General features: G+C 37.6%; 1 protein-coding gene across 10 annotated transcripts in view; it reads right to left on the bottom strand.

Annotated features, from left to right (window-relative positions):
• The window catches only part of LOC139135562 (leucine-rich repeat serine/threonine-protein kinase 2-like), an 88,837-nt gene that overhangs the window by 39,431 nt on the left and 27,778 nt on the right, over window positions 1-21,628 (bottom strand). For 9 of the 10 annotated variants that reach the window (XM_070703011.1, XM_070703010.1, XM_070703016.1 and 6 more), the window contains 3 exons: window positions 10,951-11,039; window positions 919-1,053; window positions 179-310 (listed from right to left, as the gene is read on the bottom strand). In XM_070703011.1, coding sequence (XP_070559112.1) covers window positions 179-310; window positions 919-1,053; window positions 10,951-11,039 — 356 coding nt within the window. Of the gene's footprint in view, window positions 1-178; window positions 311-918; window positions 1,054-10,950; window positions 11,040-12,148; window positions 12,280-21,628 lie in introns of those variants that run through there. The other variant, XM_070703020.1, reaches the window with a different exon arrangement.

Here is a 21,628-nt window from a genome sequence, read left to right as displayed (position 1 = left end):
CAATTAGAAGTACAAATGTGTCATATCTGCATAAAACAAGAAAAATCACATGCCACAAAGGTCAAAGGTTATATTAACACTTCTTGAAGATGATTAGAAAGAAATATACTACATGCAGTAAGACTACATGCCAAAATGAATTTTACAAAACTATAAAAAAACATTAATCCCTCCCTACCTGTACTGCAGAGGAGCCGTAACACTGCAAAGGCATGCTCTAACAGCTGCGGTGAGTAGCTGTGTCTCTTGATAGCGCTGGTGATGACCCTATAGTCATTTGAGCACACCATTTCAAACTGCCGATTTGCATCTGAAATATATACAGGGAACAGTGGTGGAATCACACAAAAGGGGTAGACATGCATTCTAACAAATGGTACTGGTACGTGTCAGTAATTCCCTTTAGTCGCTGTCTGAGTACCGACTGTTGATGCTGGTGGAGTATGTGTCAATACATTTTGACAAACGGTAAACCTGATACATTCTCTCAGAGAAATCTTGTGTAAACAAACACCAAATGTCTTATTTTGTTTGATACAAATTGCCGTTTTGGACACTCTGTAAATCAAAATTGACAGTGAAATTTTAGTGTGGAGTTACAGACTTTTTTTTCACTAGGTACATGTATGCGATGCATTTTATTGACAAGGCTAATACGTGTATGTCAATATATATGAGCAAGAAAAATTAAAAATTATGATTGCAAAAAATAATGAAAATGTTATCTTAAATATTGCTACTGTCATTTTCAACATATTTTCAAGATTGTCTATAAATTGAACCTTTTTTTTTCAAATAATAAACTATGATATTAAAATTTGATGGTTTTGTTTTCCTGAGAGATCATGTTTTCCTATAGATTTACAATAATGCTGCTATATCACTGAACAAAAAATTGTCACTAGTCTGATTACTCACCGTTTTTCAGGAGTTGGGACAGTGCCCGACATGCTTGGATTTGTACATTAATGTTTGAGTCTTGTTGAAATGTCCGCATTGTACCCAATACTGAACCAATTATGTCCTTCTCCAACATGTATTGACAATGGGAAGCTGCAGATACATCAGCAAGGAAAAGAAAATTTATCTTTATTTGTTTTTTGTCTCCCAACTTCTGACCAATTGATGAATTTCCCCCAAAAAATCTGATTTCACAGACATGAATTTGACTGCTGACATTAATCAGCATTACCTAGAATCACATGATCTATCACTTTCTGGCATGAAAGAGGAACTATCTTATCAGTACTCTATTTGAACAATTACAGATTCCATAAAGGGCTTGAAGAGACAAAACTTTTATGAAACCGCTGCTTTGAAATAAGTAGCTGAGGATGAGACAGTACACTTACAGAAAGTAAACACTATCAAAGTATACTGATTGTAGTTTCTTTGTATCTGATCAAAAGGACACACCCATAAGTTGAATCTGTTGAAGGATCTAGGTACATGATATAGGAATACCCTTGATATGATATCTGTATATGTCATTACATATCCTGGTAAATAAGGAAGAATGTTCATTCAATCAACTGTAATATTTGATTTTCTGAATTGTGCACGCCTCCTTTCCATCACAGACCCTCCATGTGATAAAGGGACATTAATCAAATACGATCTTTCGCTTCTTAGAAAGCATTCATCTCATGGAAATAAGACTGCGAAGAACTTTTTAAGCTTTTTGGGATATCTCTGACTTCCAATTTTGCAAAAATGAATCAGGCCAAATGTACACTAAAATTACGTGTGCATGCAGTGTGAGATTGCAAGCACTGAATTTGCAGATTTTGTCGCAGCCTGCAAATATTCATGAACTACAAATCATGTGGAATCAGGGAAGACTGCAGTCCAAATAAAAAGAGGTGAGAAATAAAGTAGTTTTCTAAATCTATTTGTGTGCTGATGGTACAACTGCTATAGGTCTACATGTACCGGTATATGTTCAGATTTCAAAAGGATTGAATCAAGCTGTTGAGAGAGTGTAACAGGGAAATAACAGTGGAGGTGAATGCTCATTTGCTGCACTAAAATCATACCACTTTGGCCTAAAAATATCACAATTGTAGTATGCACCTATAATAATAGCTTCCATATGCATGGCTCTTTGGCTGTATGTTAGTCCATACATGTAGTGATGGTTGAATATAGCCTACCTCTTTGTCCTTAGAAAAGTTGCCTGTGCAAGTTATAAGTTACTGAGTACAAAATACCAAAATGCTGATTTGAAATATTTCTTTTGGAATGCACTGAACAATGCTATCATGGTATAATTGTCAAATTTTCCAAGCATTAACATGCAGTACAATTAGTTCCTGTGGTCAAAAAGTACGGTATACATTGTACCTTCAACTTTTAAAAGAGGAATGTCTCCTGTGCATCCAAGCACAACAAAATGCAAGATCCAAGCTTACTCTCTCAACGAAAGAGTATAATTTTCTCTGTCCAATCAATAAGAGTGTAATGCGCAGTCAAAATAAAATCCAACCAATCAATAAGGATGTTTCTCATCTTATAAGAGATGTATACACTATACTACTCTGCCACAAAGCCCACGGCAAACATTCTGTCTGAGACCAACTGGTTTGTTTTCAGATTGTTTTAGGTTTCTGGGTCTTGAGAGCATTGACATGTTGTACCTAGAGGCTAATGTGAACTAGTTCATACAGCCATAGGTCAGACCTCAGTTTATAAACAATGCATCATAGCGCGGTAACTTTACAACACGGAGTCTGTTTTCATGGTTCCGCAAATACCAGTTAACAAGAAGTTAAACAACTTATACTGACGTTACGCATGTGGGAAATAAATATTTATTATAGTCAGATAACATGTTGAGAAGTATCACAGACTTTATCGGGTTTCTTTCTAGATCTGAGTCTTTTTTGTCTCAACTGGCAAACCTGAGGAATGAGTTGGTTTTACAATAAAGATTTACTGTTTGGCACTTGTCCTGGTACCAATAAAAAATATCTGCTCCTCGATAAAGTTCAGAGTTCTGATAGTATTAATAATAGTATAAAACTGTGAGAACTTTGAACTTTTTCAAGGAGCAGATGTTTTTTCCTGTACACGCTGAGTAGCCTGAGTGAAAGTGGTGTACACAACTTAGGGACCGTTCAGTTTTACGGCGGGGGGGGGGGGGGGGGGGGGGGGGTAATCGTAATTTTGGAATCCGGGAAGGGGGGGTCATCGCTTTGTCACTGGTAGGAAAGGGGGGGGGGGGGTCACCACATTTTCAGAAACATAATACCTACAATAAAGTTCACTTTATCCCATGACCATCTCATGAGGGGAACGCTCCATTAACTTGGACGTACCCGAGTAACCCGAGTTGGTTATCAGAGGATTAATCTCTATGTCAACATATGCGAACAGATTATCTTTTAGTGTAAACAAAACATTAGCACTGCCGGAACTACTTTTAGCATGGCCAATGCCAGTCGGCGCCTGACTTGATGATGGCCCCCTGTCCGGCACTCAGGATTTCCAACCAGCGTTAAAAGTGCCGTCTAGCACTTGCTGTTACTTTGAGGTCATCATTTAGTTCATAAAATTGCATGAAGAGTTTACAAAAATGAGTGTACTATTAAGGTAGAACGCACCTCGGGGACAGACATTCGGACTCTCAAACTTTTACAATTCTCTTCTGATATACCACATGTGGGGGTTCATTTTAAAGCTCTTGGTGAAAGAAAACTTTTCACCGGCTTAGTTTTTCGAAATTCGAAAATTTTTATTTTTCTCCATAGAGTTAACACTGGGATGGCGGCCATTTTGAATTTCTAATATCGGTAAATCTTGGGTAATTTGTTTCTCTAGTACCAAAATTTGCACGGTGACCCCCTATTTTTATTCTTGATTTTGAAAGAGAATGATTGAAAGATCCCTTGAGGAAAGTTAGAGCAAAAGTTTAAGTCTTTCACTTTCGAGGTGCATATTACCTTAAACAATACTAGCAGTTAATTAACGTACGCTGATTTTGCATACGAAAAGCTATTTTTGTGTAATTGTTTATACCCCTATAAAAGAAAGTACGGTAGCAAAAATCAGCACAACAAAACAGGACTTTTACTAAAACGTACTCTTTCAATTTCAGTTCAGACTCACATTGCGGAAAGGTGCATGCAATGCAATGAAAGTCACGAGCAAACTTTGGTGTCAACGGATCCAGTCTTTGAATTATCAATGAGCACTCACTTATTTTTCTGGTCAAAAGCCCAAGGCTACTTGTCTATCGCAATAAGCCTCTCTGTTTGAATCCGCATGTTCATTTTTAGCCGGATGCCGGCCAAATTGACTGGCTACTTCCGTATTTTGGCCGGCTACTTTTCAGCAATGTTTCGCTCTCTAGCCCCGAAATTCTGGTTTTGATAATAATATTTTGATATTTGTTGTCTTGCAAGCCGGAGATAACATTTCAGAAGTGCCTATGTGGCTATATGTAATCCAGCAATTTACGTGGTGAACTTGTTGCTATCTAGTATCAGCCTGTAGTACCGCGATCTGCGAACGTGTACTGTACTGGGAATCGCTCTCGAGGTCATCCTTGCTTTCCCGACTGCAGCCCGAATTATTCCGACGTTCACATCGGGTGCAGCTTACCATTGGACTGACGTCACGCCCACGAATAGCCGACCATTTCCGAATAAAGCCGACGTTTGTTTCTCTCAAACGCGAAAGAGAAGAAAGTCTCAAACGCGGAAGAGAAAGTCGACGCTCAAGAGCTTTTGTTTTCTGCGTAAGAGTTGGGCCTTGTCTGATGGGTAGGTTTTTGATCAAATGTAAAGCAACCAAAAGTTACTGAGTCTCATTTTTCATACTTTTGAAACGCCACGTCAATCCATCCATAGTCGATCATAGATCTACATCGCGTTTTTTTATTATTATTTCACTTTATTTCGGACTAAATATGTCCATAGAAATCTCAGTACAATAATAAATTAAGGTACAGATAAATAAATATCATAATACACACTGAAGAAGTGATTTAGTGGTGCATTATCATGCAAAACAAAACCCAGAGAAAACACCACAACCGCTCAATGGAAAAGTGATTTTATCCACATTTTGCGGAGATCAGAAATAAAATACATGCAATCATAAACTTGACGTACACTTGTATTTCCACTGCGTGATAAACGTACTATAAAACCATACATTTGTTTTCTAAGAAGAGCATCAAAGTTGCACAGCCCATTTGTGACAAACATGGAGCTGGCACTACTTCGTCTCTCATAACCCCCCCCCCCCAAAATACGGGCGGCATTGTTGTAGGCAACTTTAGTTTTCTCATGGCATCAGCAGAATATTTGAACCAGAGGTGGCCACACGTTAAAAATTCTACATTTCACTTGAAAAGAGCACAAGGAAAATTTCCTTGTGGAGGGGCCGTGGTTTAAGCGGAAGGGAAAGTCTACGCGGGAGTCTACGCTTGAAAACGTTGATTTTCTGCGTGAGAGTATACTAAGGACTTTGTCTGTTGGTTTTGGGAGGTTTTAGATCAAATCTAAATAAACAAACAATTACTTGGTCTCATTTTTCGTACTTTGAAACGCTACGTCGATCACAGTGTCAAATTTCTGGTCGACCACAATCCCTCTATCCAGCGGTCTGGAAACGCCTATTGTAAAAGGTGTCAATCACCTGGACCGCACAGCCAAACCGCGATACGAGGGGCAGTCACGTGATAATGCGTAGCTTTGGTTTGTCCTGCATGCCACAATCCCCGATTGTGTGTACGCTTTTCTCGAATTTTCGCTGTTTTTGGCTCTATTAAGTGTTCACTGCGGTCATCTACGACACGAAGACAGAAATCATCATATCTTGAAACCGGTGTTTGTTTTTCGTGATCCTTCTCCCATCGTAAATGATGATAGTGTGCGATAATTTCTGGGGTTCATCGCTGAGAATGTGTTGACGTAGCACAAGCAACGGCTGGAATCAAACCGGAAAATTTGTCGTCGCTTTCTCTTGCAATGCTAGTATTCAGTGCCTCCAAATATGATAAAATATGTTTTCTGTGTAATATTCTGTGAAATCATGTCTGTTAACTGAGCAGAATAGGAAAGACAACTGCAGAAATGCATGGATAGAGGGACTGTGGGTCGACCGATATTGCATTATGTGTAAGCTTACTGTGTCACAATCGACTAATCGACTGCAGGTGTGTTGTACACATACGGTGTCGTACAGGTTGACGTTGGATGTCGTCAATTTGGAATTTTATCAAACATGAACACTGTAATTTAGCTCTCTTTTTCAATTATATTCAACATCACCAAAAATCAATGGTAAGCTCGCGAATTCGTTTTATTGTGAAATTAATACCGTGAATTAAATCACTGAAAATTGTGCCGTCCGCCGACCGGCCTCGTTAACTGCCTCTACTATTTCTCCTTTCTTATAATATGTACGAGTGGCCATACTGTTTACAGACGGATCCGACTAGCAATTCATTGACTTAAATTCGCTCTATACGAGATGTAATGTCACAGGATACGCGCAGCTCCTGGAGTCCTTACTTACTCGTTACGTTGTTTGCAAGTGGAAGAAAAATCTCGCCACTTGGAAAGAACGTTCCATGCTGTTCTGATCACATCTGCATATATGATCAATGCGCGTTACTGAAGTTAAGCGTCCGAAAATAGGAAACTTGAATGAAAATGAACGAAGAACGATATTTTGTTCACCATATTTCTAAAACTTAGTTTAGAGCCTAAATTAAAGAATAAGCTAGATTACTTGCATTGAAAAAGGGCAGTTCACTTTTTCCTGTCAACATAGTTCCATGTGCAAGCATATGTGTGTGCCCGTGGTAGTGAGTGAGTCGTTACAGCCCAGACGTTCCTATCATCGCACCAGCTCGATAAGATAATCGCAACAATGGAAAATTAACACCTTGGGGATTAAACGTCTTCTGTTTGTCACCCGAGTTGGCAGGCAGCAACTCGGGTTTCAGGTACCATCAAAGTTAATGGAGCCTTCCCCTAATGTTAACGGCAGCGGACCGCCTTCAGCAGCCCTGTCCAGTAAAGTTAACTTTATGCAATGGCCATGATCGACCCTTTGAACCGGCGTGAGACCTTTCGTGGCCCACTAGAATAAAGTTGATTTTACTTAATGGCCCATGGGGCATGACCCTCTTAAACCGACAGCTGCCTTTTGGCGAGCAACTCCAAAAAAAATTTCTTTATACAATGTCCATGGACATAAGTTGTCTATGGAAATGTAGTTAAAAATTGCCTTACAGTTGTCCTAATTAACAGACCTTTGCCTGGATGTGGCTGAGAAGTTTGTGCACTGGCATCTCCGCTACACGAATAAAGTGCGCCGCGTACCGGAGTTCAAATCCAAACCGTGCGGGTAAATTTGACATATAGGTTTTTGTTATTTTTTCAGAGGGGTGGGGGGGGTCATCAAATTTTTTCGTCTGACAAAGGGGGGTCATCTTTTTTTCACAAAAAATGCAGGGGGTCTATATTTTTTTAACATTGGCGACAAGATTTTGCCCCCCCCCCCCTCCGGCCGTAAAAACTGAACGGTCCCTTATTAACCCTTTGAGTGGCAAAATCAATTTTTGTCTCCTTTAGAAAATAAACTTCCAGTCAATTTTTTTTTTCAGATTTTTGTCAAAATTTTGATAACAAACTGCAGCCAATGAAATAGTATGTCCATTTGATCCAAAATCATCTAAAAATTACACAAAAATTCATCAAACTTGGTAAACATAGGGCCAAAGTCCCTGAAGCTACAATAGACATGGATACAAAATTAAGTATTTCCTGACTGTATGAAATTATCTCACTAAGGTCATCCTAGGGACATGTAATCCAAATATTAAAGCTGTCTGACCAGCGGTTTTGACAAAACAAGCGACTCAACAGTTGACAGAGCTCTGCTGTGTTATGTAGAGAATAACCTTTTGTGACGCATGTATTGATGAAGAAGGTGGATATCTTTGATAGCTCATTTCAGGATGGCCTGACCAAAAATGGAGAAAAATTCCATAAAAATACAGATTTGCATATTTCATCAGACTATATTAGTCTATAATAGCAAATAAACGAGAGTTAATTACATTCTAATTAAAGTAAACAAGACTTGCTTAAATCAAGATTTACGTCATAAAAAAACAGCGTATCTGTCAGGTTATAAAGTATCTTGAGCTGGCTATCTTTCAATATCAGTATTTTCATCCTATTAATCAAGCACATTTTAACTTCAAATTAACATTGTAAGTAAGTTCTGTTGAATAAGTTGAGACTGTACGTACTCAGAGAAAGCACACTGAAGAGACAAATCTTTGAAACTTAAGCAGTCCGGGTTATGTCCATAGAGAGGATATTACGATTGACCAATCAGCGAACCTGCTGCCGGCAACGTCATGAATAATTAACCTTGCAAACCTTAGCTCGTACATTGCAACGAGTTTGGAACTTTTCGGCTTGATTTCGCCCTTTATTTTTAACACTGGGTAGTTTTTAGATGTAGACGTTACGCACAATGTTCAGTGCGGCCGAGATGGTGACCGACACAAGTGGTTAGTACATTGAAAATTACTTATTTGGATGAATTTCCTGGCCGGGTACGGCTCCTAGAAATCAGCATTTGACCCTTGTAAATCTACAGTAAGTTATTTGTCGCCAGATATCGCCTATTTCTGGTCAAATTTCAATTTAACCTTGCCATCTGCAGTATGGAGAATGTTTCAAGCTTTGCAAAGATGGGTCAACTTTTCATTGGTCATCGGAGCTTGATGGAGCATGATTTTTTCGATCACCATGCGTTGCCCGGTACGATTGACCCTTCGCTCAGAAAAACGCGCGCCGGATCAATCGCCGAGAAGTTAACCAAAAGCTGGAAAAGAGAACGAAAAACGTCCAATAACTCTTTGTCGAATATGGTCAAGGGTTAAGAAACTCAGAAAACTATTCCTGAAGAAATCTTACAATTTTTAACACGGTAGAACATCGCCAATAGACTGGAGCTAAGATACTTCCGGGTAGCCAACAGTCTCACTCGATCGGTGGATCTGTCAGGTCATATCGCGATCTGAACGAAGTGAACCAACGTAACCTTTGACCCTTGTACATATACAGTACGTGATTGGTTCTTGCCTTAATTTCATTACATATACGGTACGCCATTGGCTCTTCCCTACTATCCTCTATATGGACATAACCCGGACTGTTAAGATGTTCAAGGTTATCAAAAGCATTATAAGGAATCATGTTACACTTTCATTGCACTGTTTACACAGATTGCATAATTGCCATAAATAGCACATGAGGAATCTTACAGCCCAGCTTTACCATAAAAACCCTATCACTTTGACCACTCTTTTAATTGACCACTCTATCTTTTTCCTCAAAAAGTAATCTTATTTTATCCTTACCAAGTCAACTATAAATGGAAATTAGACCTTTCTCTATCTCTATTTATTTGACCACCCTATCATGACAAACCATTACGAGCAATTTCTTTTCGATAACATAAATGTAGGTTCAGAATATATCAAGTTGGGATTCAGGAAAGTTGCCTTTACATGTTTTAATCCTCCAAGATGGTAAGCATTTCACTATGAAAATTAAAAAAAATTGAACTTTCTGATAATTCCACACTAAAATTATTTTGGCTTTGATGATTTCCTAATTAATTCAATTATTATTATTTAAAATCATATTAATTATTTTTTTCTGGTTGAATTGATAGGGTTTATACAGTACAACAATTACATACAATATAAGTCAAATTTTGACCAAAAATGACAAAAAATTCCTTAAAAATATACATTTGCATATTTCATCACAATTTGAACAAATCTAAATTGGGTTATCCCTAGGGACCTGTCTACCAAATAACAAAGCTGTCAGATCAGCGGTTATGAAGAAGAACACTTTTTACCAAAAACACCTTTTGTTTGGCATTAATTTGCCCATTATCAACATTATCAAAAAATTAAAAAAAATAGTTTCTCAAAATCATATTTTTCATCTACACAACAAATATCAAATCTGTAAGTACTGCAGTTCTCAAGATATTTGAGTGGACGGACGCCTCACAAACGGACATACATACATACATACATACATACATACATACATACATACATACATACATACATACATACATACATACATACAGACTGACGATGGACGCCGAATGGATACCCATCCCAATAGCTTCTATAGACTATAGTCTATAGTAGCTAAAAGTGTTGCACTAAAATTTTGGTGGGAACAATTACAGCACTCAAAGGTTTAAGACAGAACACATGCACTAGCTTGTACATAACACTCCTCAGGATTCAAAACTGAAGCTCTACAGCTTCTTCCTTTAACACTTACATCACGCATCTACACCATGTGATATACACTGTACTTGTAACCATATGTGTATTATATTAAAGGCAATGGAAAATAGATGAGAGCATAAAATTACCAAGGCGTGGAAATCAGTTGTATACAGCTGAAATCTGATATCTGTAAATGCATATTCATAATTTACCAGGTGACTGTGTAATGGACTTAATGACAAGTAATATAGCAGTATGTCATACAGTGTACTTAGAAACCAAACGGTACAATGAATTTCAAAGTGAAAGTTGTTTCAATCTTACCATAGCATTTCGGACAGAAACATACCAGAGAAGACATAATTCAAGGACACAACACAGCCACATATAGCACAACTCTTAATAAAATATTAAGTATCAGGTCAGTTAAAAGACAGAACCAATGGCATTTAGAGAATTGTTGTCCTTGTCTATTGTCTATTTTCTGCTTCATCAGCTAATCTGCCCATTGTTATTGCTTCAGTTACTGTCACCTGTATATGCTAATTAAAATTGAATCAATAAAGCTAACTGTGGCTTGAAGGCAGCCATTAAAACACTGATGAGTTATCAGGGTAGCTAGCTCATCACACCCTACAGATGAAAATATCACCTACCAGCACTTGCAAGATACGCTATGGTTTCCATGGCAGCTGCAATGACCGATGCATCTTCCATGTGGTCGTCCAATGCTTGCATAACATATCTGAAAAAAATTAAAAAGTCGCTAATACTCATTCATCACATTTCTTTAGATTATTTTTCACACACACTGGAACCAAGGCGTTTACGGAAAATTAAATCTCAAACAAACATCTTGACATCGCCAGAGGGAGTGGGTATTTTTTACAAGATATCAAATGTAATTGTTGCCTGTGATAGCCTTGGGTAAAGCAGCCAGACAAAGTAATTGGTTATCACCTTGTAACACAATGATACCATTTCTCCCTTCCTAGCACATGGCTTCTTTATACATTATTTTACGCAGAAAGTTATACATATCTTCATGAAGCCATACGTTTAGTCTAGGCTTAAATTGAATTTTTTTTCTATGCAAAATTAGTTACCGAACAGAACTGCCCAAAAACAGGCAAGAGTAAAACAGCTGACCATGACTGGAACATATGTGCTACAATCTGTCCTGAATACTTTTTTGCACATTTTTCCACATACATATTGTAACTTGCATTGGTGGAAAATCTAATGTGCACAGAATACATGTATCTTACCCAAATCCTATCATAGTGGCAACAGCTCACTTTTCTATAATTTGTAAAACTGCATAGTGCATGCTGTATCAAATTTTGCAACATCAAAGCACAATTACAGAACATCTCCCCCCCCCCCCCAAAAAAAAAAAAAAATGATATTGACAGACACATGTCAGAATATAGATCATATCATACATGTACAGTCATAATCATCTGCACTCTTCATACAAGTCAGTATTTTCCTACAGAACCTACTGGCAAGCCCTCCAACCAAATGGAATGCATTCATTGTATATGCAAAGCTGCATGTATATGTCAGTATTGTTTTTTGCATATGAGAAGTGAATTTCACTGCAAAAACACTTTCTACCTGGTTTGTTTTTAGCTTTGAGAGAGGTACAATTGTTTCAGCATTAATTCTAATGACTGGAGCAACATCTGAAAGTATCATCTGCAAAAATTTACGATTCAATTAAATAAGAGTTCAGCGTGAGTGTATTTTTCTCACTCTGTAGGTATCTGACTGAACACATCAGGCACATGACATCTGTGACACACACCTTTCAAAATCCGCAACAATATTCAAAGTTGAAGGGATGCTTACGGTTTACACCAAGGAGAGAGCAGACCGATGCAGAATCAAATACTTGCAGAAAACATCCAAAAAATAATCCACACACTGGAGAACAAAAATCAATTCCTATGGCTACGTTGGCGATGAAAAAATGCTAATTGTGTATTATGTAATTCCATCAGACAGGCTGCTGTCCACGGTTGGTCACGGGACTATACATGCAAATTTGCCTAATTGATATTGATGTGAAAAAAATAGGAATACAGATGTTTTGTACCTTACGCTTAACCAAACTTTGGATTATGCCAAATTTTTGAGAATTCATGCGACATAAAATGTTTGACTAGAAAATATTTAATTTACGTATTGCTTGTGTTTTCAAATTTACAAGCTGTCAATGATGATGACAGCTAGCTCTACACAATAGGAATGGCATCATACTGTTAACTGACCACAGCATTACTTGATACCATGTAAACTGATAACACACCATCCCCGGGACACCATCTACTAGTTTACCACAGATACACAATAGATAGATTTTAATAGAGAGCCTTTTGAATTTGCTCCATTCGAACATTTGTAACATTTTCAGGTTTTTTTTGCAAATTATGTATTCAGCATCTTAGGAAGCAGCTGAATTTAACTGATCAAAAATATTACAATAGGAAATATGCAAGCATTGTGTGTGTATTGATCACTAACTCAGAACGGAACAATTTCAATGCAAACATTCTAACAGTTGTGTACTGCAGACGTGCAACTCCTTCCTTTGCAATATGTTACAACAGTTCAGAAAGTATTTCTATAAACAATTCAGCAAACAGACAAACAGAAAATCCTACCCATTTCTGTTAAACCACGGAAGCTGTGAGCAGCGATGCAGCGATGGGTTTACCTGTACACACTGGCAACTGTACTCTATTATATACAGTATGCTATGCAGCCGTATTTAAATGAGAACACGATACTCCGCTTGCCAAGCAAAGCGTGAAGTGCACACAAAAGAGCCCTAGACAAGGTCATCAACTTCTAGGTCATTGACATGATGTTGTCTGCACTGCTTTGCCAGCCTGGGGATAAACCATTGGATTACTTTGGCGGGTTGGTTGGGAGACAAAGATGGGGAAAATTGTCGAATGCTGTGCTAAAACTCATACACACCGGATTATTCACAGATTAATTTGGCCTAGGACATAAATTTACAATTCACATGTAGAAATTATCCACAAAAAATAGAATATATACAAAATTTGGAAAGTAGAATGTATAATACAATTGATGCATACACTAGTATTAACACCAATTAATCCACAGAAAGATAAGTCATCGTTGATGACACAGTCCCCACTTGTTAATGGGTACTTTGATTACAGGTCCTCAGAGAGGATAGAGGCCTCTTCATTAGGTCTGTGATAAAAATACTTTTGAATAAATTTGCTTGATACATGTCTGAGCTGTAGTTCAGGACATGAAAGAATCGTAATAAAATGGCCACATGGCGGCCTTATTGGATCCTATCACAGAACAAATCTATGTGCATATGTATGACAGACATCCAGCTCTATGGGTTTGCTCAGAATTAGATATATGCATAATTAATGAGGTACAGTATGAAGCATCATAAGGTCTCCCATCATACCATATATGAAGGGTGTACCACTTGTGGTTACTGAGTTATGGACAAATATGTATATTTGAGGTCAAGATCATCGAGGTCATGTGACATTTTGTAACAATAATTGTATTGCTAAGTTATCCCTATATACCAAAAATCAGACCTCTAGCTCTATTGACTCGCTCAAAATTAGATATGCACATAATTAATGAGGTACAATATGTGGCGTCATAAGGTGTCCCATCATACCATATATGAAGGGTGTAGCACTTGTGGTTACTGAGTTATGGACAAATATGTATATTTGAGGTCAAAGGTCACCGAGGTCACATGACATTTTGTCAAAAAATTGTATTGCTAAGTTATCCCTATATACCAAAAATCAGACCTCTAGCTCTATTGGCTCGCTCAAAATTAGATATGCACATAATTGATGAGGTACAATATGTGGCGTCATAAGCTGTCCAATCATACCATATATGAAGGGTGTAGCACTTGTGGTTACTGAGTTATGGACAAATATGTATATTTGAGGTCAAAGGTCACCAAGGTCACATGACATTTTGTCAAAAAAATTGTAGTGCTAAGTTATCCCTATATACCAAAAATCAGACCTCTAGCTATATTGGCTCGCTCAAAATTAGATATGCACATAATTAATGATGTACAATATGTGGCATCATAAAGTGTCCCATCATACCATACATGAAGGGTGTAGCACTTGTGGTTACTGAGTTATGGACAAATATGTATATTTGAGGTCAAAGGTCACCGAGGTCATGTGACATTTTGTCAAAAAAATTTTATTGCTTAGTTATCCCTACATACCAAAAATCAGACGTCTAGCTCTATTGGCTTGCTCAAAATTAGATATGTGCATAATTAATGAGGTACAATATGTGGCGTCATAAGCTGTGCCATCATACCATATATGAAGGGTGTACCACTTGTGGTTCCTGAGTTATGGACAAATATGTATATTTGAGGTCAAAGGTGACCGAGGTCACGTGACATTTTGTCAAAATATCTGAGATATCTGCGTGAAAGGATGGACTCACGGATGGACTCATGGACGGACATGACCCAATCTATTAGCCCCCTGGACTTCATCCGTTGGGACTGAAAACTGTGTCACTGCATCCTTTTTGCAATATGAATACGATGAGAAACTAAATTTTTATTTTTCTCGGCCTTATACATGGGAGTCTATGGACTGCCTTATACATGGGAGTCTATGGACTGCCTTATACATGGGAGTCTATGGACTGCCTTATACATGGGAGTCTATGGACTGCCTTATACATGGGAGTCTATGGACTGCCTTATACATGGGAGTCTATGGACACTGCCTTATACATGGGAGTCTATGGAGGTGAAAACTAAAAAGTCCTCTAACACGGCCAAATTTGATCGCATTGTGAAACAAATCGACGTGCATCTGTATGGGGTAGGGTACTATCCTTGTGCAAAGTTTGAAAGAAATTGACCTTGGCATCTCTGAGATATCTGCGTGAACGGACGGACGCACGGACGGACGCACACACGCACGCACGGACGCACGCAACGGACATGACCAAACCTATAAGTCCCCCCGGACGGTGTCCGTGGGGACTAATAAGGCTACATGTAACTGCTCATTACATGTACTTCTTCAGATCATAGAATATATTTGATGAAAGACTCAGTATACATGTTTGCTGGCCCCTCAGAGTTCATTTATTCACTGGCCATGCAGAGAAAATACAAAGAGAGTACACCATGGTTCTTGTGTGCAGAGAAATCCCAGACGTCTAGACTCTATATCAATGAGACTGAGATGTCCCTGAGAAGATTGTGAAGTTCAATAAACAGTCTTGACCTTGTTTTTAGAAATAGAAACATTATCTACATAGCCTGGGGCTACCACAGTTGAACGGGCTTAACATTGAGCTGAAACAACGTTTTTTATTGTTACACAGTGCAGTGTAAGTATGTACTAGGCTACATTTCATCCAACTTTATTGCCTTAAAGGGCCAGCAGCCTTAACTTTTCACGATTTGTTTAAAAACCACTTTTGTTTTCTATTTCAACTGCAAGTTCTAACTGTTTGGCTGGTCAACAAGTAAAATGTATCATTAATGTTTACATTTGAATTCAAGTTCAGACCAGAATCCACTTGTCCACAATATTAATGCACGAGACAAACATACAAGCTGAGCTGACAAGCTGATTGTCTAGGATCTTGACTTCATCTTTTGACCTTCGGAGTATGGATGAAGGCCAAAACATGAAGTCGAGATCCCAGGCAAAAAAGGCTGAATACTGTATATATCTTAAGATGCTTTGGAAAGTAGAACAAGAAACTGTAATTGACATTAAAAACTAAAACAGCGAATTAAATCATCAAAATTTACAGCTACTGGCCCTTTAATAAGTTACCTAATGCCAGATACTTCATGTAAAAAATTGGATTGCATTTCAATTCTTGCCCAAAGGCTAACCAGTGGATGCCAGACATGTTGCACAAAGTTGTGATTAACCACAAGTATTACAAACAGGGTGTTGTGGTTGCGATACGTAAATCCTGTATTACCCTGTTGTGGTAAGATAATAATTTGTTGGTTTCCTGAATAAAAAAGTCATCGTTGATGACACAGTCCCCACTTGTTAATGGGTACTTGATTACATGTCCTCAGAGAGGATAGAGTCATCTTCATTAATTAGGTCTGTGATAAAAATACTGCGATACAGATGGTGCTCAATGGCCAAGAATGAGTTCCATGGTGATGAAAACATAAAACCAATGTAGGCAACCATCCTAAAGTTCATAAAATGAGTCAACTAGGAATTAATCAACAGGATGTTGTAAAACACTTTTGCATACAATCCTAACACTTAACAGATTTTCAATGTTACCATATTTCTTGATGCAGTATCTACAACACTATGAGATCAACATCTGTATCAAGGTTCATCAAATTTGACGTTGTATTAATTTGTGGCTATATCACTCTAATTAGGAAAGTTCATTACTTATGCAATTAAAAATTAATGAAAATGACACTGATAAATGCCTTTTTCAATGTTAAAGCAATGTGAGCTTAACATCTGTACAAAATTTCATGAATTTGATGCAGTATTTCTTGACATATCAGCCTACTTACGAAACTTCAATAATTGACATGTTACTGCTACATGATGTGAAAGAAATTGACGAGCGTATGTATGAAATAGGTCAATGTCCTTGTACCAACTTTGAATGATACTGGTGGAAATATGTCTGAGTTATGGCTCTGTACATTCGAAAATTGTAACAAAATCACAGCCATGCAGCGATATTTGATCTCACTATTTAAAAATCAACACGTATATGTATAACATAAGTCAAAGTCCATGTACCAATTTCGAATAACATCAGTTGAGACTTGCCAGAGTTATGGCTCTCGACATGAAACAACCATAACAAAATTGCTACCATGTGGCCATATTGGACCATCTCGTGAAACAAATCGACATACATATGTATAAATAAGTCAATGTCCTTGTACCAACTTTGAATAAATTCGCTTGATACAAGTCTGAGTTATGGTTCCAGACATGAAAAATTCAGAAAAAAAAATGGCACCACTGCGGCCATATTGGATTGTATCACAAAACAAATCAATGTGCATATGTATGACATAGGTCAATGTCCTTGCACTATGTTTCAATAAAATCCGTGAATAAAATCAGTTGAGATGTGCCCAAGTTTTGGCAAAGGACATGAAAAAATTGTAACAAAATGGCTGCCATGCAGCCATATTGGATCATATCATGAAGCAAATTGACCTACATATGTATGACATAGGTTAATGTCCTTGTACCAACTTTGAATAAAATCGGTTGAGATATACCTGAGAATTATGGCTCTGTACATGAAAAAATCGTAACAAAATGGCCGCACGGCAGCCATATTGGATTGTATCACATAACAAATTGACATGCATATGTAGACATTAGTCAATCTCCTTGTACCAACTTTGAATAAATTCGCTTGATACATGTCTGAGTATTATGGCTCTGTACATGAAACATCGTAATAAAATGGCTGCCTGGCAGCCATATTTTATCGTATCACAAAACAAATCGATGTACATATGTATGACATGGGTCAATGTCCTTGTACCAACTTTGAATAAAATGGGTTGAGATATGCCTGAGTTATGGCTCCTTACATGAAAAAATCGTAATAAAATGGCCGCCTGGCGGCCATATTGGATCGTATCACCAAAAAAATCAACGTGCCTATCTATGACATTGGTCAATGTCCTTGTACCAACTTTGAATAAAATCGGTTGAAAAATGTCTGAGTTATGGCTCTATACATGAAAAAATCGTAATAAAATGGCCGCCTGGCGGCCATATTGGATCATATCACAAAACAAATCAATGTACATATCTATGACATTGGTCAATGTCCTTGTACCAATTTTGAATAAAATCGGTTGAAACATGTCTGAGTTATGGCTCTATACATGAAAAAATCGTAATAAAATGGCCGCCTGGCGGCCATATTGGATCGTATCACAAAACAAATCGACGTACATATGTATGACATTGGTCAATGTCCTTGTACCAACTTTGAATAAAATCGGTTGAAACATGTCTGAGTTATGGCTCTTTACATGAAAAAATCGTAATAAAATGGCCGCCTGGCGGCCATATTGGATCGTATCACACAAAAATCAATGTACATATCTATGACATTGGTCAATGTCCTTGTACCAATTTTGAATAAAATCGGTTGAAACATGTCTGAGTTATGGCTGTATACATGAAAAAATCGTAATAAAATGGCCGCCTGGCGGCCATATTGGATCGTATCACACAAAAAATCAATGTACATATCTATGACATTGGTCAATGTCCTTGTACCAACTTTGAATAAAATCGGTTGAAACATGTCTGAGTTATGGCTCTTTACATGAAAAAATCGTAATAAAATGGCCGCCTGGCGACCATATTGGATCGTATCACAAAACAAATCGACGTGCATCTGTATGACATATGAAGTAATCCCTGTGCTCTCGCTGTCGCTCGTAACTTTCGTAAATTACGAACAAAAATGAAAATTTACGAAAAAAAAATGAATGCCCGATCGGCCATTTACGAACGATTTTGTTATTTTTGAAGCCTGATTTTCGGTCAAGATTGTGAATTCCGGGGAAATACTGTCATATCTCGTCTTTCAAAACCTACGCTGCCCTATCATCGGCGCATCGACACATGGTGATAGCTGGCTTTGGACTTTGACCTGTGATAACATGAGCATGCGCGAAAAGGTTTCAAGATCCCCGGGTCTTGTAATCTCATAGTGGTGTGTCATGCATTACCATACCACCTCATTACGGTAGTTTCGAGACACCCAAACACTCACATGCTGTCAACTTTCCGAATGGACTGTTGAAGCGGATCGAGGGAAGCGGGCAGTTACAAATACTTTGGATTGATAGTATCCAGTTGGGAAAGAAAGTTGGGCATAAAAACGGCAATTGATATGAAAAAAATACGAAACAATGAAACCGCCGAGCTAGAAGAGATCAAGAACAGTCAGCCTGAAAGACAGTCGAACTACAGCAGAACTGCAGTCCGGACCGCGCATGGTTGAACATGTACTGCAAAGTGTTTTTCTGTGCATGGAGGTGGAAGCGAGCCGGAAATCTTAGATGTCATAGATTTGTCATTTGACGATCTGCAAATTGAATTTTTCAGTCAGCTTGCCAATTTTAATAGGTTTCCTTCAAAATATTTTACAAAAAACTGTCTCAGCAAATGTTATGAATACTGATAGTTTTCTATGATCCAGAGAAAATGCTGTGCACAGTCCCATGACCAAAAAGTTTATCCAGACAAAAAAATAAATGACGATCATCTGCAGCGTTTTAAAAGTGTAACTGTCTCTAAGAAAACATTAGCAGGATCACCAGTCTCAGTTTGCGTACTTAAATTTGCAGTTATAATGAGACAAAATTTGTGCGAAACCACAGACTGCCAGATGTTCTGATCAGTGGTTGTTTAAAAAGAATTTTAGAGATGAACATGGCATAATGACTGCAGCTATATAAGTGGCACCACCTAGTACCTATGGATGACGTGCATACTTTCAAAGTAACAGAGCTTTCCAAATATGAAAAACAGGGGACAGATTTTCTAGCATCTAAAACTTGTGCAAACACTGATAATATTTGATAATATTAATGACCGCTTCATAAATTAATATATATAATCATCAACCACTGAGTACACACACAAAGGGAGTTATGATTTGTGTCACAATATACTTGAACATGTTATGTTGTGTAATAAAGATAGAGTAATTGAATAACATTCATTGGCCGTTGACCAAAATTACACACTTTATTGAGACCAGGAAGACATTTCGATGTTACAAGCATTCATGACCCATGATGTACTGTGTTATTCAATAAATCTTTTGAAAATGCGTATCAAACTATGAGTGTTCATTGTCAAAAAAACTAAAAAGGGATTTTTCATTTTCTTTTGTCTATAATGAAATCATTCATCATTTCTATCCCCTTAAAATCATCTATTGAGTACCAGAAGTGCTTGTTGAAAGTTGGTGGGTTCAGAATAACAAAATTTCTGCTTACTAATATTTTTTGAACCCAATTCGTAAATTTACTAACAATTTCGAAAGGCCAGGGAGAGCACAGAATCCTTGTACCAAGTTTGAATGAAATTGCTCTTTGCATCTCTGAGATATCTGCGTGAACGGACGGACGCACGCACGCACGCACGCACGCACGGACATGACCAAACCTATAAGTCCCCCGGACGGTGTCCGTGGGGACTAAAAAACGCTTCCTGTTAATAAAACTCTCTGGTACGCATAACACAAATGCACACAGTTTAATGGTTTGATCACTAGGCCTTGCCTGAAGCTAATTCACGTACAATCACTGCGGGCAGGCCTGGCTGGAATGCAGTCATCTTGGATAACTTAAGATGCCCTTTTACATACCAGACACAAAGTTAACAAGACATATCTCAACTCTGGCCTTCATATGAGATCCTGGAATATTCGGTTCACAGAGCTTCATGCCCTACATTGTTTTCAGTATGACAAAAATTTAATGATTCAGTGTTCTTAAACAGATTATGACTAAGGCAAAGTCACGTTATAAACATTGTTGATGTGCACTTTGGATGGTATTATTTCAGAATATGAGATCACTGTATAATTTTATGCTATATATATTTTCAAAAACGAAATTATAGAACTATGCAGAGCCAGATACATATATATCAAACAAAAAATGATCAATCTTTCAGTGAATTCTTGAAGAATAATTGTTCTCATAGACAATTTTTTTCAGTATTTCATGTTGTTCCATTGATCAACAATATGTTATTGGTAAACTCAATAACACATGTTGAAATCCAACAGATGCCTTTGTGGACACAGTTATGTCAAATGGAACATATATATTCAATGTCAAAATTTACAAGGTATTTCACCATGCTTTGGTAGTAGACATAGAATTTGTGGTTCACATAATGTACAGAACAAAATCTTGCATTTAAAGAAACTGTCTTAAGTTCCAGTGTTTTTTAAGTTGTCATTTACTTTATACTTTATCTGGACTTTCATGTATTGGAAAACTTTAAATCAAGCATTAAGGTAGTATGCGGCTCGAAAATGAAAGCCTTAAAACTTTTGCTCAAACTTTCCTAAATGAAACTTTCAACCATTCTCTTACCAAATCAACAATAAATATCTGGGGTCACCCTGCAAACTAGCGAAACAAATTATCCAACATTTTGTGATAAATGGCTGCCATCCTTGTGTCAACTCTATGGGGGAAATTAAATTTTGGATTTTGAAAAAACTAAGACAGTGAAAGTTTTTCCT

Source organism: Ptychodera flava, chromosome 6 (assembly GCF_041260155.1).
Source record: "Ptychodera flava strain L36383 chromosome 6, AS_Pfla_20210202, whole genome shotgun sequence".
NCBI lineage: Eukaryota > Metazoa > Hemichordata > Enteropneusta > Ptychoderidae > Ptychodera > Ptychodera flava.
This window is presented reverse-complemented; position numbering and strand designations above follow the sequence as displayed.